The 14,893-nt window shown below is 58.1% G+C and overlaps 1 protein-coding gene across 1 annotated transcript in view; it reads left to right on the top strand.

The window, feature by feature from the left end:
• Nucleotides 1-14,506, top strand: part of CFAP92 (cilia and flagella associated protein 92 (putative)) — a gene marked incomplete at both ends in the record, with an annotated part of 41,908 nt that extends 27,402 nt beyond the window's left edge. Inside the window, 6 exons of the mRNA XM_079773071.1 lie at nucleotides 561-755; nucleotides 4,846-5,140; nucleotides 6,918-7,082; nucleotides 8,148-8,360; nucleotides 8,444-8,600; nucleotides 14,451-14,506. Coding sequence (XP_079629197.1) covers nucleotides 561-755; nucleotides 4,846-5,140; nucleotides 6,918-7,082; nucleotides 8,148-8,360; nucleotides 8,444-8,600; nucleotides 14,451-14,506 — 1,081 coding nt within the window. The remainder of the gene's footprint in view (nucleotides 1-560; nucleotides 756-4,845; nucleotides 5,141-6,917; nucleotides 7,083-8,147; nucleotides 8,361-8,443; nucleotides 8,601-14,450) is intronic.
• Nucleotides 14,507-14,893: the final 387 nt, after the last annotated feature.

The following is a 14,893-nucleotide window of genomic DNA, read 5'->3' on the forward strand; positions in this document are numbered from 1 at the left end:
TGACTTCTGTTCATGCAAAGACACCATAAGAATTGTGAAAACGCAAGCCACAGAGAAAAAATATATTTGCAATGTGTGGAGCTAGTATGCTGAACATATAAAATGCCTGTGAATCAATAAGAAAACAATAACAGTATCCCAATGGAAAAATGGGCAAAATACCTGACCACATACTTCACAAAAGAGGAAACCCCATGACAAAACACACAGACACACCAGCAGTATGTGCAGGATGCGTGTAGCCTTCACCAGGTTCAACAAGGTGGGAACAACGTGTGGAAAACACAGCGGGTGGCATAGCGGCTGTGTTTAGAGATTGCCAGGCTGGTGTAGCCAGGGTATAAAGGTGAGCGCCAGGGTAGAGGTTGAGGGAGGGGCAGTGGGGCACAGCAACATGAGGTTGGTATCAGCAGTTCAGCATTTTCACTGCCAACCTTCCCTTCAAGGTTTTAAACAAGCAAAAAATAAATAAATAAAAATAAAAACCTCCGTCAGCCAGAACAAAACAACAAGAGCCCGAGGAGCAGCGTTAGGACTCCGTCCTGTGGCGTCTCTTGCAGGATCACCAGAGCGGAGTACGGGAAGTACAAGGTGCTCTACAACTCCCAGCTGCTGTTTCAGCAGCGCCTCTACGCGGACCTGGACACCATCCTGTACCACATGCACCTCTGCAAGCCCCTGTCCCAGCTCATGAAGCACGTGGCGCTCCACCTCCGCAACACCGTGATGCAGAAGGCCTTCCGGGCCCTGACCAGGTACCTCCCCGCCTGCTGCAGGGATGGGAGCTGCCCGCCTGCCTGTGGCAGTGACCGTGGGCAGTGCAGTGGCCCTTTGAGGGACAGTTACTGTCCTTTACACTCAAAGAAGCTGGGCCAGGAGTGGAGTGCCGTCCCAGGGGACCCCAAGCCTGTGTGGCTTCCACTATGCCACATGCTCTCCCAAGAGAGCTTGAGAGGCAGATTGGTGAAATGAAGACAGTTCATTCAAACACAGGTCACACGAATCTACCGGCTGTTGCTTGGAGAACATCCCAGAGTAGCCTGAGGTGTAAGAAACTGGTTCAAACCCGTTTTCCCAGGGAGCGATGGGAAACCGCCAGACCCACCAGGCCAGCAACAGCTTTCCCAGCCAGATGTCGGTTTTTCTGTCTGCTTCTCCCTCCTCTCCCTATCCCTCAGAGAGCCCTTCTCCGAAGATCTGGCTCTTTCACTACTTGCATCCCTTTGCCTGTGCTCGCTCTTTCTTTCTTTCTTTCTTTCTTTCTTTCTTTCTTTCTTTCTTTCTTTCTTTCTTTCTTTCTTTCTTTCTCTCTTTCTCTCTCTCTCTCTCTCTCTCTCTCTCTCTCTCTCTCTCTCTCTCTCTCTCTCTCTTTCTTTCTTCCTTTCTTTTCCTCACCCAAGGATATTTTTTCCATTGATTTTTAGAGAGAGTAGAAGGGAGACCAAGAGACAGAGAGAAACACCGATGTGAGAGAGACACATCGATTGGTTGCCTCCCGCTTGCCCCCCACCACCACCACCAGGGACGGAGCCTGCAACTGAGGTACATGCCCTTGACCTGGACCCTTCAGGCTGCAGGCCGATGCTCTATCCACTGAGTGAAGCTGGCTCGGGCCTGTGCTGTTCCCTTTGGTGACTCCCAGGCCTAGAACGGTGGGCACTCCCCACCCTGGAGGCTGTGCGCTCCTCCCGCTGGGTTTCTGGGATTTGGGGCACAGCTCCTCCATCTGCGTAGAGGATGGTGCCTGCCGAGGAGGAGGGCTAAGGGAACAGGCCCCGTTTAGAAGAGAAGATTGACACTGAAGTGGGGTGCCGAGTGAGTGCTGGGCGAGCTATAGGGAGGCAGCACGGTGTGAGCACAGGACGCGGGCTGCGTTCAGTGGGGCCTGGGCACTCAGGGGCTCTGCCACTCAGCGCAGGAGGCTGGCAGGCAGGACTACAAGTGGCAGAGGCTGTGGGCGGCCAGCAGGGGCAAGCGGCTGGGGCCCACAATGCCCAGGCCTAAGGGGTGGAGGAGGCACCAGTGGAGGAGGATCACTGTGGGTCGTGAGGGCTGGGCTGCCTGCCCCACCCCCATGGGCTTGCTGTGGCCTCCACCCCCTCAGTCCTCAGGCTGCGAGGGGAAGAGGGCTTGTGTGTTGCTTTAGGGCACTGAGCTGCCTCCTGGAGCCTCTGCCAGGCAGACCTAGGCCTGCAGTGGTCCAGCGGGGTGGTGGGCAGCCACACGCACCCGCCCAGGTTCCCGGCCATGGATGGAGAGTGGTCCTGTGCCCACTATCCCTCCCCGAACCCTGTGGCCAGCGCAGTGCTGTGTCTGTGACCCCCTCCCCGCCCCACGCAAGCCTGACCTGGACTAGATCCTGTGGACCGCTGTTGAGAAGCGGAAATGGTCTTGCCCCCGATGCACATGCTGGAACTTCCTGGGCAGGGAGGCCTGCGACGGGTGTGGCTGTGCCCCCGAGCCTGTGCCTGGCACCTCCCCGCTGTCAGTCATCAATGGGGTCCTACCCTGGGGCCCACGGGCAGCTTCGGGGACAGAGTGGACAGAAGGACTAGGGCCCATGGACCTAGCCAGGGGGCGGCAGATCCTGGGAGCGCTCGGCCTGCCCACACTCCAGGCTGCACAACAAGCCCATGACCAGCTCCCTCCCTGCCTGCGGTGCCCCGGACACTGGGAAACTGTCTCTGGGCAGGATTCCTTCTGAGGCCTGATCCCCAAAGCTGTGCCCCACCCACCAGCGTTCACATCTCACCTGCCCCAGCCCAGCCCCGGAAGGCCGGCACCAAGGTTGACCTTCCCTGTGCTGCCAACCAGGAGCCATTCAGATGCCACTCTTCTGCCCTCCTCACCCGCCCTGTGGAACAAACTCCTGCCTCACAGCATCCGGGAGGTGCCCCACAACGCCCCCCCCTCCAGCTACAGCCACCAGTGCCTGAGGCCACCCAGCCCTTGCCCCTGCTCTGCACCCAGCCCCTCAAAGCCTGTGTGAAGCCTGTGGCGCCACTCTGGGCAGTGATGTCACTGACATGGCGGTCGATATCATGTGCTAAACGCCAGCCAGCCCCTCCAGCTCCGACTTCCCCAAGTGCACGGTCCAGAGCCCCGTAGAGGCCTCCGGTGCACAGCGGGTGCTACTCCAAGCTCATGGCTTCCAGGACACTGTGAGGCCCCTCTCGCTGCCCTGCCTGCAGGGCTGACAAGCTGGGCTTCCTCACGAGGCCAGCCAACTCATTCATGGGGCATCCCCTGAGCACCCCCCGGTCAGTGGCCTGCCCGCCTGCCCACTGCTCAGTGTGTCACAGGCCCGGCACTGTGCCCCCTGCTACACGCCCAGTTCCTGGTGGCCCAGCGCCGGGACACTGCTCCCTGAGGCACAGGGACAGGGAGCACATGGAGAGGGTCCGGCAGACAGACGAGGGGGAGGCCAAGGCTCCCTGGGTGCACACCGTGGCCTCCTGCCAGGAGAACAGTGTGAACTTCGTGGATGACAGCCTCCCCCACCCCTGGGCCCGAGTCTGGGCTTCTTTGGGGGCGACAGTCGTCACGATGGAGTTCTTGGCGGCGCCACTGACCCTGCCGGTGGTGCCAGCATCCTGCTCACACAGAGCTGGGCGAGCGGCAGGAGGGATGAGAAGGCATGGCCTGCCGCCGCCTGCTGCGTGGCTGGCTGCGCGGGGCTCAGCGTGATGGTAGAGCACCGTCACCCAAGTCCTGCCTGCCGCTGCGGGTGACAGCTCCAGTGTGGTGTCCCCGTGCGGCAGCCTGTGCTCCCACATCGGGGCCCTGCCCAGGCTCAGAAGGGCGCCGCTCACCCACACGGCTACCTTCCCAAACCTTCCTGCACAGCGATGTGAGGCGCACAGCTGTGCAGTGAGCAGCCTGGCTCCAAGGGACACGCGGTGCCTGGGTGGAGGGTCACACGTGCGTGGGGAGTGATGGCAGGGAGTCCCGCCCCCCCCCCCGGGGCTGTGGGCACCAGGCAGCCTCTGCTCACCACGTAAAGGGCACAGGTGCAGTCCCACTGCCACTCGGTTCCAGGTGAAAGGCCACGAGCGAGCAGGAGCCGCACAAAGGAGGCAGGTGGCGGTGCCTCTACTGTCAAGCGGCCCAGGCTGCAGTGACGGGAGACACCGGGGCCAGGCCCTCACCAGGGGCTGAGCAGAAGCTCTTCCCTGGGAGGCAGGGTGTCCCAGGGAAGGAAGGAAGGGAGGGAGGGGGCTCAGTCCTTGTGAGAAATAGAAAGTGGCCGTGAGGTGAGCCGTGAGCCGCAATGCACTCGGCCTGTGTGGGGCGGAAGGAAGCGGCCTGGCGGCCCCTCGCCTGTGCGCTTGGAATTTACTCAGCGATCAAAGGAGAAAGTCGGGAAGAGTGACTGCCCGGAGCTCAGGGTCCTGCTGTCTGGGCCCCACCCACCTGCCCTCCTCCCAGCGGCCCGGCCCTGGGTCCAAGTTGCTCCCGAGAGAAAGGGAAAGGAGGGAAGGGGACAGAACCTCATACCCATGGAGCCCCATTTCTGTGATCTTTCCCAGCTCCCCACGGCTGGGCCTGAGCTGTCCCAGCAGAGAAGGGGTGCCAGTGTTCCCCAGGATGGGGGGAGCCTCCCCAGGTTCACCTCAGGCAGCCCCCCTCCCCCCCACCCGCCCTGCAAAGAGCTCCTTCCTGCCACTAAGGTGACAAGGAAGGACACGTGGGGATAGGAGGCTCTCTGACGCTTTCCTTCTCTAAGCGCATGTGCACCAGTTAATCAGCTTCCCTGAGCTGTCCTTTCCTCTTGTAAAATGGGGATGGTCTGACCTGTCTCGCAAGGCAGGTGAGACTGAGGACGGTGGCCCTTCTGTATTCCAGGATCTACTGCATCTGCCATTACAGCACCAAGCTCAGGGAGGTGATCACCCGAGACCTGCTGCCTTCCTCCTCCATGATCAAGCACTTGAGCCAAGAGTTTGGCTTGCCCATTTCCCTAGAAGAACTCACTGATGAAAACCTTTTGGCCACCCCACCTCATCGCACCTCCACGCTTGACCTGCGAAGTCGGAAATCCACCCTCAACTCTGAGATCCTCGCCCACCAGGCGAAGTACCTGCAGTGGCGGAACCGTGTGATGCTGAAGAGAAGAGAGGAGAGTCGCAATCTGATCCAGGTGGGCACCCTCTCCGCTCTGCGGTCAGGGGTGCCAGGCCTTTGCCCCACCTGGGCCGTCCAGTCACGTGCTGGGAGATATAGGGCAGGTGGCCACCTCCCGAATGGGGCATCTGCCTCTGGCCTGTACCTACTCTCCTGCCCTGGGATCCCAGGCGGGATGGGCAAGACGTGCTGGGTGCAGGGCTGGCCCACACCAGAAGCACTCACTCATAGCCTGGCACACCCCGTCCTCCTGAAAGGCGAAGAGGAAAGCTCTTTACATTGTCCTCAGAGTTCATCTTTGAGGAAGAACTGCGTCTGTGTGTGTGTGTGTGTGTGTGTGTGTGTGTGTGTGTGTGTGTGTGACACATCTTAAGTTGCTAAGGGCATGTTATCGAATGTCCAAGCAACACAGGAGATAAACTAAATCGGCCTGAGAAAAGGTAAAAGGAAGAGAGAGGAGACTGAGAAACAGGTGAGGCGATGGGAGGCTGGCTGTTATATGACCTAAATGGCCAACAAGAACCTCCTTCACCCCACACCAACCAAAATACAAAAACACCAGCATCCAAGGTGGGACTCGAAGTCGTCACTTGTGGTCTGTGTGTATGAAGCCACCTACCACATCCCCACACCAATCTCTATTAAAACAACAACAGCAACACCAAAAAGTCCCTTAGGAGTGTGCAAACTAACAAGTGAGTCACGGTCACTATTTTTTTAAACCTTCTTGAGTTAAAAAAAATTTTTTTTAAGCAAAAGGTAGTTCTTTTGCTGAAGGTTGATAGGCAAGTGAAGGACAAGCTATGCTGCCCAGCACTTAACAATTTAGAGTAAAACTCTTCCTCTTTGTCTTTTTGGGTCCCAGCCACCTTTCTCTCTGAAACCTTCTGTTTCGCCTTTTATCTCCTTCCTCATTGCTATTTTCTTTCAGTGTTTTTGTTTATCAACTATAGTTGATATACAATATCATGCTACTTTCCTGTGTATAACAAAGTAATTAGACATTTGTATACCTTAAGAAGCTATCATTCTGGTAAGCGTAGTACCCATCTGGCACCATACACAGTTATTGCAATATTATTGGCTATGGTTTATATTTCCGTAGCTGTTTTTATAACTGAAAATGAATTGAATTTTTATTTTATTTCATTTTATTTTATATTTCTTGTGGGTTTTTTTTCCTTTTTGCTCAATCCCACACACCTCCCCCCCCCACCCCACCCCCCCACACACACACACAACACTATCCATTCTCTCCAGACAGCTGTCAGCCTGCTCTCTGTCTATGGGTCTGTCTCCATGTTGCTTGTTAGGTCAGTTTGTTCATTAGATCCCACACAGGAGTGAAATCCTATGGTTCTTGCTGTTTTTATCCACAAAGGAAGCCAACAGACCCCCTGAGGCTATGGGGAGAAGAGGGTGATACTCCCCATGCACACAGCCACGGTCAAGGACGGCGGTCTTTGCTGCTTTAGTTCATGGCTCCCTGCATATTCCGTGAAAGCCTCCAGCCTCTCCCACTCCTGACCGTCTGAGCCGTAAACTCTGCCAAGTGCTATGTGTCCCAGTTCCAGTGACCTTGGGCAAGTGCCACGTGCCTGGTCCAGTGAATTCCACTGTAGACAGTAAGGGGCCGGACCGGATGGCCCTGGGGCAGGGTTCTGTGAGGAAACGCCAGCTCCCATGTTCAGGAACCGATGCCTGCCCTGCAGCCATGTCCCAGGACCTACTACAGGCAGGTAGCTGGTGCTCAGGGGCCTTGAGTGGGTAATGCCTGGTGTGTCTGTCTTCAGAAAAACATCTCCGAAGCCTACCAGGTGAGCAGGAAGTCCCCAAAGCCCGAGGTGAGGGTGATTAGAAGCTCAATTCCTACTACAGAGGCTGTGCATAACTACAGTATTCAGACCCTGAACTCCACGGAGCTGGTCAAGAAGAAGCTGTATAGTGAGATGGACAAGGTGAGTGAGAGGCTCAGAGAGTGGGAAGCAGCCATCCTATCTAATAAAGAGGGAATATGCTAATTGACCTTCATGCCATCGCAAAGATGGTGGCACCCACAGCCAATAGGAGGGAATATGCTAATTGACTGTCACGCCCTCAAAGATGGTGGTGCCCACAGCCACAAGATGGCGGCGCCCAGTCCCCTCAGCCCTGCCGAAGTCCCCCAGTCCTCTCAGCCCCCCAGCCACCCAGGGCCAGCCCAAGGCACAGGCAAGCCTCGGATGGCGGCTGCCCAGCTGCCCAGGGCCGCCCAAGGTTCAGGTAACCAGGGCCGGCCGAGGCTTGCACTGCTGGCAGTGGCAGCAGCAGAGGTGTGATGGGGCATCGCCTTCCCCTGATCGCCGGGTCGCCTCCCGCCCCTTAGGGGTCCCGGACTGTGAGAGGGGGCAAGCTGGGCTGAGGGTCCCCGTCTCCAGTGCATGAATTTTCATGCACCGGGCCTCTAGTGTGCTTATACTCCGGGCAGGATAACGGCTGTTGCCTGATCCCATGAACTCTTTCCTCTCTGACCATCCTGCCTGGAGCTCAGCAGCAGATCTCGTGTGTGGGTGAGAGCCAACCAGCAAGGGGGAGTAAGCCAGGGCCCAGGCGCTGGAAAAGGTGTTCTGTTCCCACGCTACATGTCAGTCCTCCACGTGCAGGGGTGAGCCAAGGGGTCCTCATGGCAGATGTTCACAGCTGCAAACCACTGCAGGCCCCTCGCCTCCGGGAGCAGTTGGCGGCTACCCCGGAAAAGCAGCCGTCACCCTAAGGCTAACTCTAGAACTAGGCTTTCGGCACGTGGCGCATCTAGACAAGGGCTACTCCTGTCAAAGGGAACACTGCTGGGACACTCCCAGGGCCACTGCCCAGTTCAGAGCATGTGTCAGGACTGTCCCTGTGCCCTCAGTGGTCTCTGACCCCTGCTTGGAAACCTGAGGCTGAGTCAGCCCCATCCAAGTCTGCCCCCACTCCCCACCCCACCACCCCCCCCACACACACACACACACACTTCCATCCAAACGTGTGCCCCTCTTTTCCAGGAGCCACAGAAGAGATTCACGTATTCACAGAATTTCCTCTCAGCCATGGTGGAGCCTTGGGATTTAAAGGAAGAGGAGAGAAAAGCTAAGGAGAAGGCCCGCCAGGCCTGGCTCACAACCAACGGGTTCCAAGTGACAGGTCTTCATAAGAGCACCGATAGCGACCACCACCTCAACCTGCTGCCCATTGGTGCCACCACAGAGCTGACTGAGGTCCCCAGGGAGGAGCGGGGGGGGGGGGGTGTCGGGGGGGTGTCCACGGGGGCCTTCCCCCTAAATCACTGTTCCCGATTTAGGAGTGGAGGGAAAACGCACTGTTTGCTAACGTGATGAAGCCTGTGCTGGACCGAGACAGATGGAGCTGGGACCAGCGCCACCGGGACTTCGATCTGTACAAGAAGCCACCGCCTTTCCTCAAGCTGCCCGCTTTTCCGACACGGAACCCAGCCACAGGTAACGGGAGACCCGGGCAAGGCCCAGCCCCCTGTCTGCAGGCCGGAGCCCCGTGTGGCTCCCTGTCTCCAGCAGTATCCAGGCTTGTTGTCAGTCCTCACCCAAGGATACTTTTTCCTTGATTTGTAGAGAGAGAGGAAGGGAGAGAGGGATGGAGGGAGGGAGGGAGGGAGGGGGAGAAAAAGAGAGAGAGAGAGAGAGAGAGAGAGAGAGAGAGAGAGAGAGAGAGAGAGAGAAACATCGATGTGTGAGACACATATCAATTGGTTGCCTCCTGCACACACCCCAACTGGGGCTGGGATTGTGCCCTTGACCGAGAATCAAACCCATGACTCATTGGTGCGTGGGGCCAGTGCTCTAACCACTGGGAAACACCCGCCAGAGCAGTATCCATTTTGTTTTAGATGCTCCCGAGAGGCAATCAGACTTCAGAATGAATCTGGTATCACAGGCTGAGTGCCAGCTGGAGATCAGACCTGGGTTCTAGTTCCAGCCGAAACATTAACTTGCCATGTGGCCTTGGGGAGGTCCCGTCATTGCTCTGGACCTGGTTTCCTAACTGTATAAAGGGATGATGGGAGCTAGATCTGAGGGCCTTCTGAGCTTCAACACTGTCTCACCTCATGACCGGCCACTGGAGGCCCCGACACCAGGTGGGGGCAGAGGATCTGGGCTCCACGGGGACCTTCCAACTCCCTTCCAGCTCCAGACGCTGCCGTCTCCCTCTGGGGGAGCCTGGGGCCTCACTACATCCATCCCTCGGAGTCCTCTTGGCCTCCTTTCCATCCCTCTGTTTATGAAGACCTCACAGTCATTTATGGGTTGATAGAGAGCCCAAATGTATGCGTTAACAGAGCCAGGATGTTTATTCAGAGAAAAAGAGGTGCTTTTTCTGGCAACAAGGTGTGCCGGAGAACCCTTCCCCAGAAACCAAGAGGGAATAAGCGGGACGGGTTTCCTTCCTCCCCGGACTCCCACCGGTCCCGGCGGTCACGCTGTGGTCCAGCCCCCTCGCCTCGCTGGCGGTGCCCTGGGCATCTCAGGCCACCTGTGCGTGCTGCTGGAAGCATGAAGCAAACAGGGCCCGGGCCCTCCCTCCCTGCAACATGTTAAATAATAAAAGCCTAATATGCAAATAGGCCAAACGGCAGTTGCTATGACTCACACTGACCACCTGGGGGCAGACACTCAATGCTGGTGAGTGCAACAGCGGTGGCGGGAGCCTCTCCTACCTCCATGGCAGTGCTAAGGATGTCCAACTGACATCCCCTAAGCCATCAAGTGAGCATCCCCTGAGGGCTCCCGGACTGCGAGAGGGCGCAGGCCAGGCTGAGGGAGCCCCCCCCCCCCCCCCGAGTGCACGAATTTTGTGCACCAGGCCTCTAGTGTTAAATAAAACTCAGCGCTGGTTGGGTGGCTCAGGTGGTTGGAGCTTCGTCTAGTGCACCAAAAGGTTGTGGGTTCGATTTCTGGTCAGGCCACATACCCAGGTTGCGGGTTTGATCATACATGAGGCAACCCATCAATGTTTCTCTCTCCCTCTCTCTCTCTCTCTCTCTCTCCCTAAATAAATCCATGAAAACATATCCTCAGGTGAGGATTATAAAAGGAAGATTCAGAAACGGCAGGTGAAAAGGGGAGACTTGAACTGGTGACCCAGCCTTTTAACCTCAACTGGACGCAGAGAGACCCTGTTGCTGACAAGGGACTTGCATGCCACAAGGCTTAGCTGAAGCCCCCCCCTGAGGGCCACCCAAAGGGGGTGGGGTCTGCGTGCCTCCCAAGCGTCCCCTGCAAAGCAGCTCCATGTGCCTCCTTCCCGACTCTGTGTGAGAAGACACGTCCTCTTCATTTTGTGCAAAGTGCCTCCTTGCCAACACTTAAGAACTTGAATTTCATTGGAAAGTTTTTTCCAACGTCACAATATTGGAAAACTGTCACCTTTTGAAGATTACCTTCCGAAACCCTGGCCGGGGTTCAGGCCAACCCCGCTGAGCCAGCTCAGGTCTGAGCACCCCCTCTCCTCTTTGCCTATTTCCCTCATCACAGCCGATTGCGACTTATACTTGGAGGGAAAGGAGTGAGCCTGGCTTCCTCCTACCCCACCCCCTACCCCCCCACCCCACCCCCACCCCCGCAAGGCTGCATCTACAATGGGCTTTTCTCAGAGGAGCCCCAAACCACCAGGAGCCAGAGCAAAGCTTGAAACAGGCCCGTGTGCTGGGTGCCAGCAAGCAACAGCTGAAGGGCGCCTGGAAAAATGCAAAGGCCTGTTCGCGCGCCTGAAGGTGCCTTTTTGTCCCTCACTTCAAGAGCAGAGGGCAGTCCTTGCAAAGAAAGCAGAAAGGCCTCGGTGGGAACAAGCACATGTTGTCATATACCAAGAGGTTGTCCAGCATGACTTGGGGGCATCAAAGCTGGGGCTCAGAACCCCCGGGGCCTGCCTGGGGCACCTGCCCCTCAGCTTGCAGGTCCTTCTTCTCACAGGATGGCCCTTGGGGTCATCTTGCCATGCGTTAAAGGCGGCTTCTAAGTAAAATCGTGACTAGAAGATTCAACACAAACTGCACTATTTTTTTAATATTTTTTTATTGATTTCAGAGAGGAAGGGAGAGGGAGAGAGAAAAACATCAATGATGAGAGAGAATCATTGATCGGCTGACTCCAGCATGCCCCCTACTGGGGACTGAGCCCACAGCCCAGGCATGCGCTCTGACCCGGAACTGAACCATGACTTCCTGGTTCATAGATGGTGCTTAACCACTGAGCCACGCTGGCCGAGCATTCTGCACTATTTTATGTTCTTGTTGGTCCGGTTGTTTCCAGTCCATGTTTTCAGTGCATTTTGCTCCTCGTCTGGATGAATGACAGGTCGTGCGCAGCTCTCTAGCTGTTTCTTTGGGGATGTGTGGTCTAGTAGACATGGCTGTTCATGCCCAAAGCAGGTCCCCGCAGCCTCGTGCCACGGAGGCGGCGGCACAAGCCCCGGTGTCCACTGTGAAGACTCCTAAACTAGCAGCAAGTCCTCAAACCCCAGGTCCCGGGATTCCATCCTCTGTCTGCGTTCAGAACCTGGGGACGTGGCAGGCAGCAGCGCCCTCAGGTCAAAGCCTGGGAGAGGCTTCCTCGGGCCAGAAAGACCTTTAGGTGAAAACTGGGATTCGCTCAGCTTGGACTAGCCCCGCGTTCCACGCCTCTGGAATAAGTGAGGACTGTCCAGCAGCGAGCTGTGGCCTGGGGGCCAGCGGCAGCAGGGACCACGTTCCTCAGCTTCAGGACGTCGGGTCCAGGGGGTGGGCACAGAGGGATGCTCGCCTCTCTACAACCTGCTGGGACACTGTCCTCATCTGTTCATCTAGATTTTCTGGAGCGTCTGGGAGGGAAGGGGAGACAGTGGGTGATCTTCTTGCATCGTGGTTATAGAAATATGGCTGGGGTCTTTTTTTCTAACAGCCTCTGGGTGGCACCACCACCCTCCAGACCCCCAGGAAGTGATTCTGGCTCATTCTGAATAACAAATGGTTCATCCTGTCGATCCCTAAAAACTCCAGATTGTGTGGGTGTTGGGGCAGAGGAGGCACTTGGTCAATAAAAGGCCGCTATGCGATTCAAGCCCGTTGCAGGAGAAACCACCTCCTCACTCCCCATGGCACGTAGGCAGTCAGGCCAGCACCCTGGAGGCGCCTGGCCAGCATGCAGGGCCGGAGCTGCACGGAACTGCGTGGCCGCCCACGATCCCTCAGCAGCGGGCGAGGCTCTGCGGGGGAACATGAACAAAGCCTTGAGGCCCCTAGGACTGTCAGGGTCAGGAGAATTTGAGCTTCACATTCTAAACGGGTGGGCAACGTCAGGCCCGGGGCCATGGAAGGCCCTCGAAATCACTTGGCCCGGCTCTGCTAAGGTATTAGGGGTGAGGCAGGCTGTCTTTTTAAGTTGGTAATTTTGGCTGGCCTGAGAATGATGTTATAAATATCCAAATGGCCCTTGGGGAAACAAGGTTCCCCACCCCTGCCCTAAGACACGGCCGCATGGCTACGGAAGAGGAGGAGCGTTCCAGAGACACTGAGCAGCACAAGCAGCGGCCTGGGACCCCTGCAGGAAGGGCAGCTTCGTTCTGGCCGCAGCGCAGGGGTGCGGAGGCAGGGGGTGCCTCCTTCCTTTGTGAACCTTCCCTGGGCAGGTGCCAGGCGGGCCCACGCAGGGGCTCTGGCAGAGCTCTGTCTGCAGCCTGTGCTCCGGCCTCGCTGCAGGCCTCCTCGCTGCAGGTCAGCACAGGCCTCCTTGCTGCAGGTCAGCACAGGCCTCCTCGCTGCAGGTCAGCACAGGTCTCCTCCCTGCAGGTCAGCACAGGCCTCCTCGCTGCAGGTCAGCACAGGCCTCCTCGCTGCAGGTCAGCACAGGCCTCCTCGCTGCAGGTCAGCGCAGGCCTCCTTGCAGCAGGCCTCCTCGCTGGAGGTCAGTGCAGGCCTCCTCGCTGGAGGTCAGCACAGGCCTCCTCGCTGCAGGTCAGCACAGGCCTCCTCACTGCAGGCCTCCTCGCTGCAGGTCAGTACAGGCCTCCTCACTGCCGGCCTCCTCGCTGCCGGCCTCCTCGCTGCAGGTCAGCACAGGCCTCCTCGCTGCAGGTCAGCACAGGCCTCCTCGCTGCAGGTCAGCACAGGCCTCCTCGCTGCAGGTCAGCACAGGCCTCCTCGCTGCAGGTCAGCGCAGGCCTCCTCGCTGCAGGCCTCCTCGCTGGAGGTCAGCGCAGGCCTCCTCGCTACAGGCCTCCTCGCTGCAGGTCAGCACAGGCCTCCCCCAGCCCTCACCCCAGGCAGAGGTTTGTGAGCAGCCAGCAGCCCTGGCAGCCCAACCACGCCCAGAAACAGCTCATGTCAACGGTCACCTAGAGCCAGTCCCTCTCCGCCCTCCCCCAAGCAACCCTACTCACACTTGCTCCGCTGAGAGAAGGTGAAGAGATTCTGGAAGAAGCCAACAGGACCTGCCAGAACCAAGGCCGGAGAGAACGCTGGGATCACTGGGCCATAGGGCACCCCCTCCCTGGTGACTGACATCTAAGCTTCAAAGAACTATTGGACAGCTTGGCTGGGGACAAGTGGCCTGGCTCCGAAGTCACCAGTCTTAGGTTCTAATTCCACCTCTGAGCCAAACTAGCTCCGTCCCAAGAGCAAAACACTCCACATGCCTGAGCCTCCGTTTCCCCCTCTGTGAAATGGACATCGTCATTCTCGTGGCCACGAGGTACTGTGGGTCGGTGCACAGAAAGCCCAAATACACAGCTGGCACTCAGGGACCGCATCGCGCCTCCAGCGGGGTGAGGAGGACAGACGGGATGATGGCACTGGGTTTGGGCCCCGTCACTAACCCACCCTTTTCTGCCAGGTAGGAAGATGAAAGAGAGTGGCCCTGTGTCCTGAACGACAGGGAGCCTCCGGAGCTGGCCGCGCTCACCACACGCCGCAGCCGCAGCTCCGCGAACCCGAACCCGCCAGCCTGCAGGCCAGCTGCTGCATGGACCCTGGGCTTCACCCTCTCTGGGACCACAGCTGGGTGCCAAGGCCCTTGACTTGCCCAGCCTGAGACTCCTCCATGCCACACAATAACCCCCTCCCCCCACCCCTGCCCCCCCCCCCCCAGGCCTCATTAAAGTGCAGTAGGACAAAGCCAGCCAGCGGGAGGCTGCCTGTGTGGGGGCCAGGCGGGGGGGGGGGGGGGGGGGGGCGCCAGGGTGGGGGCAGGGGGGGGCTGGGTGGGGGCGGGGGGGGGAGGGCTACCCTCATGGTCAGAGTTCCAGAGCCCTGTTCTCATGAAGCAGCTGGCCCCAGGCAGTACAGCTGCCCTGCCCTACAGGGGAGAGGATATTGGCCATCAGCTTCAAGACCTTCAGCTCCTCCATGATGGTCTGAGAACAAGAGGCCCAGGGTGGTCGTCGTCTCCCCTCCCCGCCCCCCCCCCCCCCCCCCCCGCCGCATACACACACAGTCGCACCCTGGGCACACCGTCACCCATATCCGAGCCTCACTTTATGCCTCAGGGAAGAGGGGCTCACTTTGCCTTTCCCTCTGGGTTGTGGGAGGTTGGCTCACGGCTGCCTTCTGCTTTCCCTTCACTGTCTAGATTTAGGCAAGGGGCGAGGCAAGACCAGGTCCCAGGAACCTGGCTGAGGCCAGAGGCCGGTGCTTAATGCACCTTCAGCCGCAGAGCCTCCCAGATCATGTCCCAAGACTGGGCCCTGGTGGGGCTGCCCCTACCAAATGCAGGGAGCTAGCCGCTCTCCACCTGGGGGTGTCCAC

This window comes from Cnephaeus nilssonii (genome assembly GCF_951640355.1).
Source record: "Cnephaeus nilssonii genome assembly, chromosome: 5".
Classification (NCBI taxonomy): domain Eukaryota; kingdom Metazoa; phylum Chordata; class Mammalia; order Chiroptera; family Vespertilionidae; genus Cnephaeus; species Cnephaeus nilssonii.